This window comes from Micropterus salmoides, unplaced genomic scaffold (assembly GCF_014851395.1).
Source record: "Micropterus salmoides isolate LMB-PRFRI ecotype aquatic unplaced genomic scaffold, ASM1485139v1 Ms_hic_scaffold_9, whole genome shotgun sequence".
Classification (NCBI taxonomy): domain Eukaryota; kingdom Metazoa; phylum Chordata; class Actinopteri; order Centrarchiformes; family Centrarchidae; genus Micropterus; species Micropterus salmoides.
Window position 1 is genome coordinate 31,063,212 of NW_024044681.1, and position 20,384 is coordinate 31,083,595.

General features: G+C 41.9%; 1 protein-coding gene across 1 annotated transcript in view; it reads right to left on the reverse strand.

Moving 5' to 3' along the window:
* Positions 1-20,384, reverse strand: part of srrm3 (serine/arginine repetitive matrix 3) — a 66,701-nt gene that overhangs the window by 4,543 nt on the left and 41,774 nt on the right. The window contains 10 exon segments of the mRNA XM_038709723.1: positions 44-295; positions 425-720; positions 7,768-7,930; positions 8,467-8,558; positions 8,560-8,575; positions 9,152-9,202; positions 9,479-9,514; positions 11,821-11,889; positions 12,400-12,480; positions 12,982-13,083. Of these exon segments, the coding sequence (XP_038565651.1) occupies positions 44-295; positions 425-720; positions 7,768-7,930; positions 8,467-8,558; positions 8,560-8,575; positions 9,152-9,202; positions 9,479-9,514; positions 11,821-11,889; positions 12,400-12,480; positions 12,982-13,083 (1,158 nt within the window).

Here is a 20,384-nt window from a genome sequence, read left to right on the forward strand (position 1 = left end):
CCTACATGCTGAAAGAAAAGCGTGACAGAGAACGAGCTCTCACCTGGAGGCGTTCTGTCTGTTGTGCGGGGACTTGGCCTTGCTGGGGCCCCTGTCTCTGGAGGCCGAGTGCGAGGATGAGCGCCCGCTGCTCCAGGAGCTGCTGCGCTGTCTGAGGTTGGGTTTGCTCCGAGACTCCTCTTTCTTCCTGCCCGACGTGTGTGAGTGCCGTCCTGGAGATGCCGACGGGCTCCGGTGGTTTGCTTGACCCCGACTCGAGCGGCGGTGGCGCTTGGAAGAGTGGCCACCTTTTGTCCTGGGGGGGAATAATAGGGCAGGATAATACAGCAAAACGTTAAAATATTCTCTCTCAGTGGCAAAGCTAAAATGGAAAGATCCTGAAACAACATCGTACAGTGACAGGCAAATATAAGTGTGTGCTCACTTTCTCTGGTGACGAGAGTTCCTCCCTCTGTGAGTGTGGTTGTGCTGGGAGTGGGCCGAGTCGCTGCTGTGGGCAGGGGAGCGGGAGCTCTTATTCTGGCCCCTCTGGGTCCCTCTCCTCCCTGACGTCTGGCTTACGGAGCTCCCTACAGCTGTGTTCCTGCCATCCACACTTGCAGCCTCTCCCGCTGCGCACATCAGTCCCATTTGGCTCCTGCTGGGGGCGCTGTGGAGCTTGTGCTCTCTCAGCAGAGTGGATCGGATGCTTGCAGAGCTAGCAGTCAGCAGACGGAGCTTCTGCAGAGAAATGATGACCAACAAAGGAAAAAAAAAAAGAAAAAAAAAGAAAAAGGACAAAAACAGCATTAGAGTGTTTTCTGGTGGGTGATTGAGTGCTACGATGTACTTGCCAAAAGAAGGTAAACATCTAAAAGAAAAAGATCTAGGTTTTCTCCATATGGCTTATAGATAGTCCTCTATGGTGCAGCGCATGCAATACTTGGCATGCAAAACCATAATGAGTTGAAGAAATCATAATCGCAAAAACAAACAAAAAAACTAGGAGGAGGAGGAAGAGAAGGAAAAAAAACAAAAAAACTGTGAACCAAATAAGTTTAAGAGCAGAGGCAGAAAGTACAGAGCTACAGATTTTGTAAAGTAGAAAAAGAGGACTTCTTCATTTTTTTTTTTTTCATTTTTAGTAATGGTATAAAAAATGAAACAAAACAGAAAGAGAAGACAACTTGACGGAACATCACAGAAATGGAAGGAACAAAATAAAGATCACAATTATTGAATCAATCGAATCAGAAAAACAAATCGTCTGCTACTCAATTTTCTCTTTCTGGATTTTTTTTTTCCTGAAGATAATTGCTGAGATGTGAACAGCGACCCATTTTCTTTGCTTTTTTTTTTTTAATTAAATGGTTACTCTTGTTTAACTCCCTTCTGGTTAACATCCACTTACCAATAAAGTGGTATTCCCTCCTTTAGTAGGTAAGGTATGAAGAAAAGGGAAAAGTGGGGCAACATAAGTGCATCATTAGATTCACAAAATGCAAGAGAAAAAGACACAAAACCCTTCCCTGCCAGTGACTCATGAGACAATGCATGGAAATCAATGGAAAAGAACTCAAAAGCAAAGAGGAAAACCACAATGTGCAGGGAATCCCTCACACAGAGAGTAAATCCTCTGGGCCCGGTCACCATCCTATAAACATCAGAGAGCAACTGGCTGGCGAGAGTTAAAGGTATTTTCTTCACCATTTTCTCTCCATGTAGTATCTACCACAGGGCAGCTGACACAGGTAACTACCTTAGCTCCTGCCGGTTCAAATCAGTGTTTGTACTCATGGGCTCCTTGATACGGGACACTTAGAGTTATCACAATAACCAACCTTTCTGTTCGTGTAGTTCCAGGGAGTTGTTGCTACATTACAACAGTGAGTGTTAGGTTATTACTGAGATTGACTCGGGTTCAAGCACATTTCATAGCAAGCAGAGGTTATTGTGGAGGGAATCGACTAAGGTAAGATCCCCAATAAAACACTTGTGAAAGGTCTGTAAAATTGTATCTAATCCATGTGACTGGAAACCTTTGGTATTTTAAAGTGAAAAGCTACTTTTAGAGTCGTGAATACACTTCAATAAACTTGAAAATCGCCACTGTCTTAAAAGATATCTGTATTTTCCTTATCGTAAATAAATCCCACGCAAAGACCAAAACCAACGATGAATTGATCCTATCATGATAGCTCGAAATAGCTTATTCCTCTTTGCCATAGAGCTACATTGTTGCATTGGGTGACATGTTCCTTTAGTATGAACATAGGCCCTGCAGTTTATTTTGAGACATCATACACTCACATAGATGGTCCTGCTGCAGTACTTTTTACTCCTGTTTAAATGATGTTTGCTAAAAAATACCGTGACCAGATTAGCTACAGCAGCTAGCATGGCACTATGGATGGCAATGTCAGTTGGCTGGTCCACTTTTGGTACAGATGGAAGTATGTTCCCCAGATGATGAATCCTACTTACTTTGGTAATATTCTGATCTAGTGCCATCATCTGATCAAAATATATTTCTTCCAATATCTTGATTTATGAACAACTATGCTAAACTAATGACATTCACATCAGCCTCAGCTGTACTGTGTGTTTAGAGCTAATTAGTGAATGTTAGCATGCTAACCTAAGACGATGAATGTGGAAAATACATTGTTGGTTTAGGTCTTTTCAAGGGATTTGTTCACAGTAAGCAAAACGTAGAGTGATGCCAGCCTTATCCTATAAACTGCGTATAGGGAGTTAAAATCTATTCCAAAGCTCTATTTTAAGCATTCAACAAAAATAGAACTTGGATAAGTGATTCAATAGGAGTTGGGGACTGAAACTCATGATGCACAGTTATACACCGCCCATTGTAAGCAGGTCATAAAAAGAGGGTAAATCTCCAAAAGGCGTTTTTTGCATGAAACCAAATACAGCCGGCTCTTCTGCATGCATTATCATGTGCCTGTCTGAACGGCTTCGTAATCAGAGACACAACAAAAGCACCGACTGGCAGAAAGAAGAGCCGTTCTCAACTATAGCGAAGACAGCTAAGCGGTATAATAAGAAAACACACAACCACTGGTGCTCATGACAGTTGTTAGGAACAGTCGTGGAAATAAATGTGGTGAAAATCATAAGACGGATGTACTAATTCACCAACAAACAGAGAGATGCTGGACAAACAGGAATGCATTCTACCAAAACAGAAAGAAAACAAAAGTGGAGAAAGAAATGAACCTGGAAGATAGAGCGGGATATTGGACTTCAGAATGAAGTTAAGGAGGAAAGAGAAAAACCAGAGCTCTACGTAATCCAATCTTTTAAGAGTCAAATCATAATTGATGACGTTAAATTAATTTGGTTAAAGACCATTGGTAAATAACAGGAAGAGAGAAAGACACAGAGAAAGAGAGAGAGAGAAACATTGACGTCACTCAGGCTAGGGTGCTTGTCACATTCTCATCTGCATAAAGATCACGTGCGTAGGCAAAGCATTACCTACCTTCCATTTCAATCAGTGACACGTATGCAATATCAACAAAAAAAGGAAAGAAAGAAAAAAGAAAAAAGGAGAAAGGAATGTTCTCCGCAGCGAAATGGGAAAAAGACAATGACCTCTTTTAGTATCAAAGCTACATATTTTGTCCAGAGACCAAGGAGAAATAAACAAACCAAAAAGTACAAAGAAAATGGAGGGGAGGAAAAATAAAAGAATCCAGATGGAATTCAAATCAAACTAAAAATAGAAAACAAAGGATGAATCTAAAAACTACATGATTTGCTTTGTCTTTTTCGCTTGTACAAATGCAGCCATATTTGTATCAAAATGGGGGGAAAGGATAGAAGTAAGCGGATAGAGTTAACTTTCATATTAGTGGACACCCATGTAGAGTAAAGTAGGTAGAAGGAAAAGTGGGGGAGGAGGACGGGGGGAGGAGGAGGAGGAGGAGGAGGAGGAAGAGGGCATGCAGAGCTGGCAGATGTGAGAGATACGGGGGAAGAAAAATGCCAGGACAACCAGAGTGAGATGTGAGTCACACATGACACAGATGAACAGGTAGGAGAGGAGGAGGAGGAGGAGGAGGAGGAGGAGGAGGGGTGGTAGAAGAGTGTTGAGAGGCAGTCACTGCTAAGATGGACAACTAAAGAGTCAGCACATTTGAAAGGGACCCCAGTCACATTTTGGCCTGGGTCTTCCTCAGTAGCGGCACTTCCTCTACTCTGAACTTTTTGGACGTCAGCCCAACTTTCTTCCAGGCAGTCTTTTTGATTTATTATTCACTGTAAACACAGGAACGGTAAGAGACAGCCTTAAGGAGCTTTGTCAAATCTGCTGTTTAAACTGTTACGAGAACAGGGAGCTTACTAACAAAATGGCTTGGGTCCCTTTAAAATAACAAACATGTTAATAAATGTGTGAGTTGTCCTAGTTATATTCAAGAGTCCATGTACTTGTGTTTGAAGTGTTTGACGACATCCATTAAGAATGAGCAAAAGGACAACTAGTCCTGTGTGGGACTCTCTCATTCGCTGTGCAAGAGTGCCGGATGCTTCCCATTGAAAAGCTTGAAGGAGCGGCTGTGCGCTGCTCTTTACCAGAGTTGGGGGCGCACATGTTTTTTAAAAATGTTTTTATTTTTTATTTTTACCAAACTAGCCAGTGTGTCCACATCCTTAAAGCCAGCTCTCTTTAAACAAAGGAGAGGAGCAGCAAGGAGCCCATTCCACACTTAATATAAAAAAAACATGTAGGTGCACAAATGTAAGATTTATGCTTTGCTGACACCATGTTTCAGTTTTCCAGGGACTAACTTGTTGATTTGGCAAATGCACACGTGCCCAACTTCTCCACCTCCAATAAAGAGCAGTGCACAGCCGTTGCTCTAAGCTTTTCTATGGGAAGCATCCAGGACTGTCTCCCCCGCAGTGCATGAGACGGTTCCAAACGGGGCTAGAGGACGACTACAGGAACACAAACTGAGATGATAGATAGACAACCAGAGCTGCTATACAGAACATTTGCTAAACCACACAACTGCTGCAGTAAAATCAAACTTCAGTTGGATCCAGGATCTGTCGCACATAACCATCCTCCTGTGCAAACATTTCAGTTTGGGGGATGAAACAAATACTTTTGGGAAAGATTAGTGGCAACATCACCTTAAGCTTCAAAGATGCTGCATAAAAAATGTGAGCCAATTAAATGCTCCTCTTTCACTACATCTCAACTGAATGGCTCAAAAGTACATGATCAAACAGACCTCCCTTGTCATTCTCCATTGGCCTGAGCAGATAGCGCAGAAACAAATGTCAGGGACATAAGAGATACTGTCACCTAGGGGCAACATGCACATCGACATGGTAAAGCAGTAGAGAGGAGCATAGTGTTTAACTCCTGGTGGTTTGGCAGGAGATCTTGGGCGCCTGGAGGAGAAGAGGATCTATCACTGAGCAGAGCATGTGCTTGAGAAGAAAGACAACTGTATTGACAAGAAGAAACTATTACACATACCCAGTTAACCTACTTGGTCCAGTTCCAAAGCATTTGAGTGCTTTTTATATAAATGAGACAGAAAGATTTGGGCATTTATTCATGGGTAAATACCACTTAAATTGATAAGGGGAAAAAAACAGTAATGAATGAAATAAGCAGAGAGAGAGAGAGAGAGAAAGAGAAAGAGAGAGAGAGATCAGATGAGACCTCGTAGACACATGCAAGCTGGAGTAGAAAATAGAAGACATCAGTTCTCTGGAGTGTTTACAGGATGTCTGCAGCCCATTTAGATGCTTACTCATCGGAGAAAGATTATTTCACAAGCAATCCGTTTGTCTTTTGTTTTATTCTGACATAATGGCTGTCATCCTTCTCCAGCTCTAATTATCCGTTTACAGTATGGAAGAGCAAGGTTGTTTCTATAATAGCAGCGAAGAGGTGATTTAAAACTCATCACAGGCAGTGTCTTTGAGGTAATCAGAGACTAACAGCAAAGCTTCTTTTCAATGGAGCCAATATATATGAGATTTATAATACTTTAGGAGTCTACTGTGGACTGTTAATTTTAAGAATAGTCGTAACGCCTTCAATACTTAAAGGCTCTACCCTGTGGCATGACATGGATTAGGTTTTTGCAAACCAGTTTTGGGACATGGCTCGCCCCCATCAAATATATAAAATGCCTTAATCAAACAAAGAATTCAAGTAAAATAAAACACACTTTTTATGTATGTATGTATGTATGAACTGTGTCACAATCAAATGAAAAACACATTAACCCACTATTTAGCTTTTACTATGGACTTAACATTTAGCTACATTTCTGGTTGACTGACTGACCTTTAGAAATTATATGCTAGAGTAGTGTGCCTGCAGCTGTTTTAAAAACTGTTTTAATGTGAAAGACTGTCTGCCATGGCTGCCATCAGCTTTTGCCAGTAATGATTCAAGCCACGGTCCACCCGTCCATCGTTCCGCCCCCAAGCTGTGATTGTTTTTCATTTGGGTATGTATGAAGAATCTCGATTTTGAAGAAGAAAAAGCTCCCTTGCACCTCTGCTGAAATGCAATACATGTTTTCTGTGTTGTGATTTGATTCTAAAGAAATGAAATGAAAGAAATGAAAGAAATAAAATACTTTTGAATATTTCTATTTCAAAATCCCTCTCTTTTCTCTTCCTGTAAAATGTAAAACTAGCTAACCCCACCATCATACAAAACTGCACTTGACTGTCTTAGGTGTGTGTTTGGATTTCAGCTGGCAAAACAATTCCTAAGAATGTGGTTTGAGGTATGATTTATTAATTTAACCCTCCTCTTAGGATATGCTTTTAATTTATTTAGGATACAATAAATACGTAGGAATATATGTATATGTATACAGTATATATATTATATGTATTGTATTGTATTTCGGTTTATATCTTTGATTAATTGGTTTTTATTTTGGCATTTTAATTCTTCCAAACAGCTGATACCTGCACCTTGTTAGAATTCATTTTTGCATGCTTGGATCAATACTTTCCATCTGTAACTGGATTAGTCAGCTTAAGGAGGAACTGCAGGTTGTTATCACTTTAAAGCACAATCAGACGCCTGATCGTGACTCTTGCAACACTGGCTAATTAAGACTTTATCTGTAGTAAAACTTTGAAGTTCCCATTCCTGATAGACACATTTTCATTGATATTTCTTCACGGGGAAGGCACGTTTTGGGGGGAGCAAATGTTAGAAGTAGTCATAACTGTCCCTGGCTCAACTACTTTTTATTAGCTCTAGCCTTAGCAGGCACCCGCTCGGAAAAAAACAACACATTTTGTTGCTCATTCATTTGGAAACACTGTGTGTGGTTCATATTTCCATCTGAGTTGTGGTATGCTAATTTTTTGTTTCGACTCAGAGGATGCGTCCTGAACAGAAACACTAGACCTTTTCTTCTCTTTGCTTCCTCCCTCTGTTACCGGCAAACAACAAGAACAAACAAAGAAATCAAGATGGCACAGGAGTCAAAGAGAGCCAGAAACAAAGGAGCAGGAGCAGCATATTTTACACAGGACAGGAGTGTCTTTTACATGTCAAAAATAATAATATTAATAATAGAAAGTGGCCTACAACCTAGGAATAACTGATAAAGAAAATGAAATAAAATCTTTCACTATCAAAGAAGATGAGAATTCATGTCAACCAACACAAAAGAGCAAGATAAAACGCATTTGTTGAGACTGTGGTAGGTACCGTTGGAGTGGGTGGGGGGAGGGTGGGGGTGTGGAAGCAAAATAGAGGAGATTACATACATCGTGCCCTTTCTCGCCCTCGGAGTGGTTGAGTCTGCCGGCCTTGCCGTTGCGGCTTCGCTGGGTGTGGTCCCCGTTGTGCCAGGTGGCGGGCGTGTTGGGGCCCGGGGACAGCGAGGTGCCGGAGGGCTTTTGTCCGTCCGTCTTGTGCTTGGAGTTCAGTCTGGAAGAGCAGAACCACACAGCAACACACTAGGTAAAGAACAGAAACCCCGCTTCCTGGGGGAACAGCACTGTAAAACATTTTCTTCTGTGGACCTAGATCAGGGCCCATACTCCTCTTAACGTGCATTTGGACTTAAGTTAAGGTTAAGAAGTAGATCCTGTAGATGACTGCATTACAGAGACAGAGGTGAGCACGCCCCATCTGAAACATGTTTTGGAGTGACTGTACAAAATATATTTTATAATATATATATATAAGTTTGTAAATGTGGGTGTGGAGAAGTGAACTTACCAGACCTCTGTAGCCAGCTCCTTATCTCTGCTAGTAGCACCTCGAGGCTACAGCAGTAGCAACTGTCAGCAGTTGCTGATATTATTTTTTAATAACACTCAAAAGATATCACCGCCATTCGTGTTGCTTATTATAAGACAAGTGCGGGGGGGGGGGGGGGGGGGGCATTTGTAATATCAGAAGTGTGCATGTTCATATGTGTGAGTGTGTGTGTGTGTGTGTGTGTGTGTTGAGGAGTCTACCTGGCGGGGGATTTGGAGGTGCTCCGAGTTGAGGACAAGGAGGCGCTACGGGAGCTACAGCAGCTGCCTTGACGCTGTGAACTCCTACTGGGGGGTTTCACCAGGGGACCTGATTGACAACAAAATGGATGAACACACCACACGCAAGCATACATATAAATACATAAAGCCATGTGTATGTATGCATTCATCACGGGGACACGCGTGCCACAGCCAGCTCAGCATTCTATCTCAGCATTCTATCTCATGATATGTAAAACAGTCCGTGCACTGCCAAACGCTTTCAATATATATTCTAATCAAGACAGGGTGCAATGTATGGCATGGAAATTGTGCTGAACGCACACATAGTGCTTAGAAGATGTGCTTTACAGTCATTAACATTCTCTATGTCTGAGCCTGAGATAATGGGTGTAAAATACCAACATAAATGTATGAGAGATGAACGTGATTCCAATTGTACCCATTGTTGAGGACTGACACTATTGTTTACTGTTTGCTTTACTGCGTGCAGAGGGCACATTGTGCTTAACTTCTTATGCATTGCACACTGTATACTGTATATACACTAAATTTTACAGCTAATGAATGTGAATTTACTGGAAAAAAAGCAGACATGTAGGTTTTTCTGTCAGCTCAACATTACCCTGTAAATGGTAGTAGAGCGATTCGATGTGCGTCTCACCTTTTTTTCTGTTTGTTCTTGTCTTTGTGTTTGTTCTTTGGGCTGCCCGATCTGAAACAAATGCCATACGTAAGATAATGAAGTGGTGTACAGTAAAGCATGGGAAACACGCATTCCCTTTATAAAAAAAGCGAACTCAGTGTACCACTCACCCATATGGATTGCATTGTCTTTTGAACAAACAGTAATCAATAGGCAGAAATGACAATAACACACACCGTACACAAGAAAACTCATTTGCAACATTTTACTTTGGTGCACACTTTCCTGAACAATATTGTAAACAGTGCTGAGCGTTGTTTTTTTTTTTTATTGTTTCATACACACCTGTATCTCCTCTTTTTCCTGGAGCCAGATGCAGATCTATAATAAAAAAACACTCATTATAAAGACGATATCATGACAACGACATCACGTAATACTCAACTGAATAATTCGTATGCATTATGCTACAACTGTGGATCTGGGGGCCTGTTCTAAGAAGCAGGTTTACTGAGTAATCTACCTTTTACCCAGAAAAGGTATTTTGGCATCAGTCCACGTTCCAGATTTGAGGTGGTTCTGGGAATTTGTGAAAACCTGCTTCCTGAAATAAATTCTAGGACATCCGAGGTAGTATTTTGGACAAATGCTGGAAGCTGAACCCTAAATCTAATCTGTGCTGTCATCAACCTGTGTGCCACGTGATTTTTAAAAATTTCTTTTGTTATATGTTTTCACCTCCAAAGAATATTGAAACAACAAAGTGTCCCTGAAGGTGTCTAAGCCTCACATGCAGTTGAGATTCCTTTAGCAGCAGGGTATTTCCCCTGAGTATACAGATAACAAGTAGTATACTATATTTAAATGTACATCTGATGACAAATATACCTCAACATCCTGTATGAATGATAACAGCATTCCAAATATTAAAAACAGGCGCTCATACACAAAGCAGCGTAAGGCTACAGCTACCACTCACAGGCTTAGCTTTGTCACAGAATATATGTTCAAGTCACTGTGAACAGCAGCATGTATTTTCGTGTGCCAACTCCTAAACGGAATATTTAATGATGTGCATGTGAGCTTCCACCATGCTAATCAATCTGAGTCACATGCATATGTGCAGATATGTCCCCAGGGAGCGCTCACAGCAAGCTTTCCCAGCGGGTTTTCTACAGGTGCTGCATGTCACGCTTATTTTTTAATTTGATTTCTGGCTGTAGAAGATGCTGCTCCCTGCGACAAAGCAGGACTAATAAGCTCCGAGATTCACAAACAGTAATGATGGGGAGGCCGGCCATTCCTCGGCCCTCAGCGTTTGAGTGACACATCCCCTCCGTATCACTCTCACCCTCATTGCAGTTTCCATGGTGATTAGTCCGACCGGTCTGTGAGAGTTGTTGCTATTTTCCTGAAGAGCCCTATATCTCCTCTCCTATTTTACACACCTCCAACATGCAGTGGAGTGGGAGAGAACAGCGGCACAAAGTGTGTTGATTTCCCTGAAAGGGGAGTAATAAAGCTGTCACAGTAATGTATGTGGCTGATACGTGACTCAGAGCTGTGGCCCCAGTAGCAGCTCATGTTTCCCCACTGGAGGAAACCAACTGGGGACTGCTGTATATGAGGCTTTATTCTGGAGAGCTTATTATTCTTCTCTCCTATCCCACACTCTGGTCACAGCTAAATCACCCAACTTTCTATTACAAGGACATGGGTAGTATGTGAGACACATGGGTCCAATCTGGGCTGTTTGAAAGTAAGCTGTATATTACGGAAACGCAGCGGTATGAATTTTATCAGGACAGTATCCCTCCTCCGCCCCTCCTAAAGTGCACGCTGAAAAGTAGATTAGCATCAAGGGAGACTGGCTACTCTGGGGAGGAACGCTGCATGCTGCACCCCCCCCCCCTGTGCCTAATCTATACATTATTCATATATCAACAGAACCTGCAATGCAGAGCAGCTTTGGTGCGAAGCTGGGAGGGAGGTGTGAGGATGAGGAGAGAGGGCGAGGGGGGAATTTGGATGTGCGTGGATGGATGAGAGGTGGGAAACAAGAGCGGGGCAGTGCAGTGATGCTCAGCAATTTGGTGAGAGGCTCATTTTTCTTGTGTTGTGCGCCCCCATACAGGCTGGGTTATTAGAGCAACACATTTAGCCCCACTCCCCGAGTCAGGCGGAGAACAAGAGAAATTGGAGGAGGAGGGCACTCTACAATTGCTTATTATCGTTATGATATCCCAAGGCATTGCACAAGTATTGGCTGATGAGCTCTTGCTCTTTCTTCTCTTCCTTCCTTTATACTTTGCTGTCTTTCATCTCTTCCCTCCTTCCTCTCACCCATTGTCTTTCCTTTCCTTTCTTTTTCTTAATGTCTTAATGTAACTCTACCATTCTTCTTCCTTTTCTACCCATCTTCCAATCTTTTCTGTCCATTTTTTTCCTTGAATCATGTCTTTCTTCTTTTAGTCTTTCTCTTTTCGATTTCTTGTTTTTTTCTTTTCCTTTATCACTTCCTTATTCTCCCTATCTTCTAGTCTTTCCTTCTTCAGTTCTGTTTTTCTCCTCATCTTCCTTTCACGTCCATCACTGCGAGGGCAACTGTTGACGAGCCCTTGAAAAGTCAGAGTTTCTTTCTTGTGATGGCATGTCTCTGATGACACTCACACTATGTACACACTCACCTGTCTCGCTTGTGTTTCTTCCCACTCTTTTTCTTCTTCTCTCTGTGAGTGGGTGAGGAGCTGCCAAACCTATTGACGGAGAGAAGGGAGACATTTGCATGCCATGACTGCAAAATGAGTCTCTGATTGCTGCTGGCGTTTCACTCATCATTGTGTTACACTACATTAGACCTCAGAGGGGATCATTGTTAGCAAAGGTTTCATCCTAGAGTTGCTCAGCTGATTTTTCTCACCAAGTCTCTCTTTGTCCCCAGATCTATTCATCCCTCTGCCTTTCTCTTCTTATTCTTTCTTCTGTTTAGCACCAACGCACCTTTTCCTTCTCTCTCTCACTTTCTCTATTTCTTTTGCTGATCTTGTCATAAGAAAATCGAGGATGAGACTATGCTTTGGTAATGTCCCCCTACAGATTTATTCCCTCTCTCCACAATTGCAGTATCTGATGGCTCGTTTGCAATATTCACACCAAAATAATTGGGATTCCGTTTCCCAAAACCTCAGTGTAATTATTCTGTCAACGAAGCTAGAAAAAAGAAAAATGGAGAAATGTCTTCATCAGTGGAAGCTGCTTCCACTTACCGACTCCTTCGGCGGCCAGATTTCTTCTTCTTCCTTTTCTTTGGACGAGGGGATGGAGAGCTGCTTGATTTCCTCTTTACTCTGAATTGCCCACAGAAAGAGAGAACAAGAGGGAGAGCGAGATCGAGAGTGAGAACGGCAGAAATAATTTACAAGTGATTGTTATTATAATTTTCAGAAAAAATAAATTTCTGATTATAGTTATTTGCTGCTGTGCCGATAACAAGGCGGCAAGTGTCTATTTTCTCATTTCCTCAATTCATTCTGCCACAACACACAATATTCATGCAATATATCTTACAATGGAGACAGGAAATCGCTTAGAGGAAATTACACTTAATCTTTTCTGTATAGTGACATGCAGAGAGAGAGCACAATCTAAATGACCGTCCACATTGTAGTTTTCAAACATAAAGATAGTGGTGTCTAATCTGCTGGTGGATGCTGTGAAGAGCATTTTAATCCTGAGATTATTTTTTTGGAAGGAGATAATGTAGCTGATTTAACTCACCTCTCGAGGGGTCAGAGCTGGTGAACACATCACCCTTATACAGTATGTGTGTGTTTGAACATCTGCTTTACCTGTTGTCACTGTGGTAATCGTGGTCATAGTCTCCATCTTCATAGCCAACCAATTGAGGGTCCTCTTCATACTCGTTAGGCTCATAGTGCAGGTGGTTGACCCTGAAAACACAAGATTCATGGATCTAAAAAGTGTTTTGATTTGTGTGTGAGTATTGTGAGTAAGAGGGGTAGCAAGTCTGTGGATGTATGGTAAGCCCTGGTGGTCTCAGCAATACAGCCTTAAACAGGCAAGGCACAGCAGTGTTGTGAGCTAAATGCTAACGTCAGCATGCTAACATGCGCACTGTGCCAAAGCTAACATGCAGTTGTTTAACAGGTATAATGTTTACCATCTTAGTTTAGATGATTCTCGAACAAACAATCTTAATGATAAATCCTTAGATTTGTTCAGATTCAATCCATCCAACAGTTGTCAAAACCGTTTCCTTTAAAACCGCAAATGTCAACCTGAAGGTGGTGCTGGGTAAAAAGTCAGTCATCTCCAAGGTCAGTGGGATTCATCTTTTGGGGACATGAATGTCTGTAAACAATATCATGGCAATCCAATAAATAGTTGCTGAGATACTTCTGGACCAAAGTGGCCTTGCCGTCCCTAGAGCATCAGTATTAGTTAAAAATGCGACAAGTTCATAAAAATGTGATGCCGATAAAGATTTTTGTGACAGTGGTTCTATACTATCATTTGCAATCTTCTGTCACCCCAACAATGATAATGCCATCCTCTCTCTCACTCTTACAGCTCAGCTTGTGGGATTCATATCTTCCCACTGGTTTCTCACACATATTGTATTGTACACACAACCAGATGGCATCAGCCTCCTCCATAATCCTCCCTGGCCCCTTCTCTCTTATGCGGCCTCCTCTGATCCACCAGATCTGACCTTGCAGGCTCAATGTGTGTTAAAGAAACAGATAAAAAACACACCACACTGATTATTTCCCCCTCATGCAGTCCTATCTCTGTGACCTTGTCATGTCCCAATGTTGTAATAAAGCCAGCAGGTCATGCTCTGGGCTATCTGCTACTTTTTTTTACACAGAGATGTAGCATGTGGAAGTATATGTAGAAATTATTTGGATTAGAGTGATGATGACAGAGACATAACCTCGATGACTAACCATGCAGCCTCAATTAGTAAGAGAGTGATCAAAGCAGGCAGGAGACAAAGAGGGTGAAACGACATACGGAAAGATGTTGCCAAAGCTAGTGCAAAGGAAGTGTGAGGAGATCAAACACACACAAGGCACACAAACAAATTTTACATCAGATCAGGAGGGTAGGGTGGTGTAGAAAAAAGACATAGAAAGTGTATAATATGTGGAAGGAGAGTGAGAACAGGAACAGGCCTGGCTGTTAGTTAGAAAGAAACGAGGCAACAGAGCCCTTAATTGGATGAGAACCACTGGGCACAGCAGGGATGCCAAGTGCCAGCAAATAACCCCACATCACACTGACAGCCTTTTCCATACACATATGCAGAAAAGTGTTTGAGCTCAACGCACACACACACACACACAAACAGCAACGCTCGCTCTGATGAATAAACTTGCATTACAAAAATCATGTTAATTCGATCTTGAGCAGCAAAAGCCGCAGTCTCACAGGACAGAATCAATTGAGGAGAGAAGTAAACAACTGTGGGCAGTGTGGGTGTGACAGTTCAGATCTCAAACAGTTTTAATCTTAACAAAGTTGGGAACACTATTAAGTTAGAAACTGAGTGAATATAGACTAGATGGCAGTTCAGATACTAAAGCATACTCTGTAAGTTGGAGGCACTCATTTTATCATTGCAAAAAGAGAATATTTGAATGTTGGGCTGAGAAGAGGGACACAAATACACAGCACCCTGTAGTAGATTGCGCCAAGGGTGTATTTTTCTCTGGGGGTGTCTCTGGTGGAGAGACCTTCACATTTACAATACTTGAATTTACTAAAACTTCCTACATTTAAAATCTCAAATTTTGAATTTCAGTTTAGCCTCCAGTCTTTCTGCCTTTTGCCTAAGACCAGAGTCCCTGTAGGGTCGGGAAAAGCACACTGCCAAAAAAAGCAATTAACAACAATTGAAACTATCTACTTGTCCCCCTGCTTATTCATTAGCAATAAATCAACTAATTCCCCACCCTGTCTCTAATCTTTTAATTGATGTCATGCTCCAATATTCCGGAGACATCTGTCCAGTCTGGTCGTGATCTAGATGGCGTCCGTGTTAGGCAGATGAGTGAGTGTCTCTGTTCCTAATGGTGGCCTGGTGAGGCAAGATGCTCCCTAATTCAGCCACTGTCCCTGGGACCTGGCAGTGATGGACTATCGCCAAGGCCCTCCTCAGGGCTGCAGCACAAAGTAATGCAGCCCATTCATATCCCCGCTCAGACAGCCACTCTGCCACTGAAGGCCTGGATATATTTCTATTGCTGCAGAGAGTTATAGTTTGTTATTCTGGGAGGAGGTAGGTGGGGGTCGGATTGATTACTCCTCAATATGAGGGTGGGGGCAAACCTAGAAGCTTTATGGTGGTCATATTAAGATATATATTAAGAATTGACCTGGCTGGAGGTTTAAGATGACATGTCTGTAATCATGGGGGAAAAGATAAATATTTGCTCAAATGAAATATTATATCTCTGTTAATGATGAAACATTGATTCCAGGCATTTCTGATCAGATATTGATCAGGCTGTGCCAAGCCCAGGGTCAGCTTCCCCATTGATCCTGCTCTGATCAGACAGTCTCTGTGTTGTAAGCCTGAATAGCTTTCCATTCCTTCTCACGCTCCGTGTTCCCATCCATTCTGCAGGCTAATCGATGTGGGACATTGGTAAACAGAGTTATGAGCTAGCACATGCATGTTTAGTGCTGCTTCTTGCTAGTGTGTAAGCTACAGCTAAGTGGCCTAGGCTGTGAATAGTAAAGGTCCCCATGGAAAAGATAAATAATATGAATAAAACCTCCCAGGTGAGCAAACTCAACCACACTGAAGGCAGCAGTATATTTGAGATCATGATGGAGCATTGTATCATTTAGCAAATCTACATGCTTTGTCTTTTAACTATAACAAATTTTTTTTTGCTTGAAGTTAAATTACGTTGAGATGAAGCTCTACTGGTCACAGAATAAAGTTATAGGCATACAGTGGGATACACACAGCCAATAGAGCTGTGTATAAACATGTGTGGTTCTTTCTTTTCAAAGTGGTTTCTTACACATTTGTACCACCACTCCATAAAAAACTTAACAATGGAGTTTTGCAGACATTCGCTCATAAACCAAAGTAAAAATGAAGTGAAATGTTTCCCTCGTGGTGGTGCAAGAAAAGAAAAGTCAAGGGTTCACTAAATAATTAATTCATCCTGAAGGGGACATGCATGTGTGTGCACAATTTCCTGGCAATCAGTCCAATAGCTGTCAAGATATTTCACACACACAAAAGAAATTGTCAATCTCATGGTGGTGCATGTCAGTGGGTTTCATCATCGGAAGAACAATCCAATGGTTGTTGAGGTATTTCAGTCTGGACCAAAATGGTGAACTCACATACCGACAGACTGACACTGCTGTCCATAGAGCAATGCTGCTAGCATTGCTAAAAAGGACCAGGGGTCCAGACAAAAACCAGGGGTCTCTAGTTCTGTGTGTTTGTGTGTGTGAGGGCCGGAGTGAGTGTTGAGTATGAGGGGTGGGGGGATAACAGCCCTGCAAATAACAAACTTCTAGAATTTTCCACATCAAGGCCTTTCTGAAGAGGGAAAGTTGTCAAATTTGAGGCAAGCTCTGACATCCCAAATTGACCCAATTAAGAAGCACCCTTAAGAGAGAACTACTGCGAAAAGCAAAGCAAATCAAACGCTTCCTCTCATAGTTTACTTTCTCTGGAGCACAAATGCTCTTTATATTCATCCTACTGTAATATAAACCCCCTCCATCAGCCTTCCTCCTCATTTCAGCGTGGTCTGGTTCAATGTCAGAGGAGGCAGAATCATTAGTCTAGTATGTGAGACAGGAAGCATCAGCGTCATTAGTTCACAGACAGCGGGACCACGTCGCCACCACCACACTGCGTCTCTTAATCATTCACACATACAGTATGATGGACTGACTCAGGAGGGCATCCACGCCTACATGCTGCTGTGCTGTTTCTCATGTTTCTGACGGCTGAAGCAGTGACCTTTGTGAAAGAGTGTGTGTGTGTCTTTCTGTGATCTGGATGAACACACAATCATTTATTTAGAATCCTTTTATTCCACCTATGCTTGCCTTAGATGAGATGCTCCCCCAACCCCCCCACCCACCTCATGCTCAAAGCTAGAGCGAGGCTTAACGCTAAACAAATTGTCAATTATCATGCCAATCTTTGCCTCATTGGCTTCCAGCAGAGTTTAGAGTAGACTTTAAAATGCTGCTGATTATTTTCAAAGCACCGGGGTTTCACTATTCCCTGTGTACTCAGAGAGAGGCATGATCAGTCAAAAGCCAAGGATTCAAATGAAAAATGTATTGCACTTTTGCAATTATGGTCCATATTCTTTGGAACCGACTGCCTGATGACATTATTAGACTGACAGGCCATTTCTCATAACCTCTTTTAAAATCAATTTCTGCTTACATTTGATATTTATGGCTGTCTAGTTTTATTAGATTCAATAACTATAAATCATTTGTATTCATTTTGTAATTAATTTACCATCAGGGATACAAAGCTCTTTAGGATCTCTAATAAATTATTAGGAAAAAAAAGGTTGATAGTACACCAAGGAGAGTAGTAGTGAATGCATGCACACTACTAGGGCTGCAACTAATGATTATTTTTGTGGTCGACTAATTTGTTAATTATTTATTTGATTAGTGGAATAGTCACGATTATTTTTGTCACCCCCTAACCCTTATTAAACCAGTTAACTAATTAAATATCTTTCAAGTGACTTACTGATCTCCAACACACAGCCTAACTAGCTAATGTTACCATTAAGTGAACAAGTTTACTATTTAGAATGAACACCAGTATCAGCGCCAGGGGGAAACCAGGGAAGAAGCCAAGACAGTGTAGGACACTCCTATAATTCACTGATTGCACTTAACATGTTTGCCATTAGCCAGCATCCTCCATGAGACCTCAACGTTTAATTTTTGCTTTGGAACCATATAAAATAATAGCATATTAAAGCAAGTACTATAACCACAACTGTACACTAACAATGTAATGTCTATTTAGAATAATAAAGCAACAGCCCCCTTTCATTATTTTTCCAAAGCGCTCATAAGTTTTATAAGCACAGAATGTTCTGTAGGCTACATTATGAGCCAGATGTTTGCTTTATAATGTTAAACCATTACTCAGATTGTAAAGACAGCGGTACGAACATTGAAACTATAGGTGCATTTGACTTCATGCAGCGCTGTGCACACTGAAAGGGAATCCAGCGTTTTGGGCAGCTTGATTACATACAAAGTCAATGCAAAGCCACAAAAAAAAGAGGCATTTTTCGCTGGTTCGCGTGGGTTAAAATTTTTCAACTTGGGCGAGAAATTTTCTTGACTCGATGTTGTGAAAGCCTAGCGGTATAATGACAATCCGCTGGCCGACAGAGAGCTGCTAAAGAACGGGGAAATGTACGGGGAGCAGCGCTGCAGCTTTCGGGCAAATAAACACCCCTAGTTGGTCTGGATTATGCTCTACGCCGTTTACCCGTGCAAGGAGCTCAGAGTTAACTGCTTTTATTAAATTAGCTTTTTACTTTAGTTTTTGGGATTAGAGCTTGATTTACCTTCACTCGCGCTTCTCGGCAGCTAGTTCCGTGCACATCCGGTTCCACTGTTGTTAGCGTCGGATGGCACGGGAGTTTGCTGGATTACTACTTCATATTTATATAAAAACTGTTGCTTGGAGAAAAGAAAGCTAGGAAGTTGAACTACCTGGTGAGTTCAGAAAATGTGTCTAACTTTTTTCCAGCTATCGTTGTACTTTACTGTGAACAGCTTAGCATAGCATAGCGCTGATCGATCCGAACTCCATTCGGAAAACAAACATTTTGACAAATTGTTGTCCTGCTTACTTGCTGACAGACCTGACAAAGCATGAATTCATATGTCCAAAAAACCCCCACATCATATTGTAGTTATTTCGGCATCAGTTTGATCTGTTGCAATTAAATCACAGCAAAGGGTTTACTTTGGGTTCATATAGCTGCAGTATTCGATTTTTCTTTGCAAATGTCATTGATCTCAGCTCAAAGCAAGCTGATGCGCTGTTTTTATACCCTGCCCCTGCAGTCACCTGCAGCTCACGTTAGACTAACGTTATCAAGATGGCGAAAGTCAGCCGCCGTCATCTCGAACGCATTTTATCCAGTTGTGGCCTTTCTTCCTTTGTCGTTGCTGCTCTGTTGTTGCTGCTGCAGTGGTCTATGTAACTGGAACCAGAGGGCTCTGTGGGCGTGACAGGCCGGCAGGTGTTGTGCCGAATTCTGCATGCCTGCCGAGAATTGCATGCACCTCGCGGTAACACTAATTCATGCTGAGAAAAGAGGTGGATGCAAATCTCGGCAGGTTGCCTACATCTACATCTGTTCTGCCGAATTACGCATCCACCTTTTAAGGTCCTTTTCAGTGCTCTTTGGTCAAATGCGGTTATCACCATAAATTTTTGCTAAATCATAAGAAATTATACTTCTACCAAGTGTAATAAATCATTAACGACTATAAACGTTCTTAAAATATATGCCCCAAATCATTTATCACCATTGATGTACCCCACAAATTATATTATAGCGTTTAAAAGCAGTTTTTGGAGGTGCATGCATGCAAAACTCTGCATAACACCGGCCGGCACCGCTAACATCGCGGGTGCTTGTGGAGCTTCTTAACTCCGAAAACATTTGCGCACATTTAGGATTCACCATTAACTTTCGTAAAACTGTCAATATTCAAGTTCTACACAGTTGATTTCTCACCTCAAAACCTCTCAAAAGTGTCTGCCCCCACGTTCATGTGCAGAACTGCATCTCGCGGAAATGTAGCGTTAATTCCTGGGGACGAGCACAACCATAGTACACAACCTACGCTCCACAGGAACGCAGGATATGTGGAGGTGGCAGGTTGTCGGTTGGATTGCGGACACGAGAAGAGGGAAATGGAGTCAGAGGAGAGCGAGGAGAGCGCAGCAGGAAAGACAGAAGACACAAAAGGATTTGTGAATAGGAAAAGGAAGCAGGATAGTGTTTCAAGTGATGTCAGCCAGGCAAGAAGATCTGAAGAGATGTATTGAGTGGGTATGATAGTAGTGACAAGAATGGATGGGATCTACAAGGACTCGCACAAGGTTGGAAAGTTTGTTGGAGAAAAACTTGGAGATGTTGGTCGATCAAACAAGGAGTGGGATGGTTATCATTGACTGTGTATC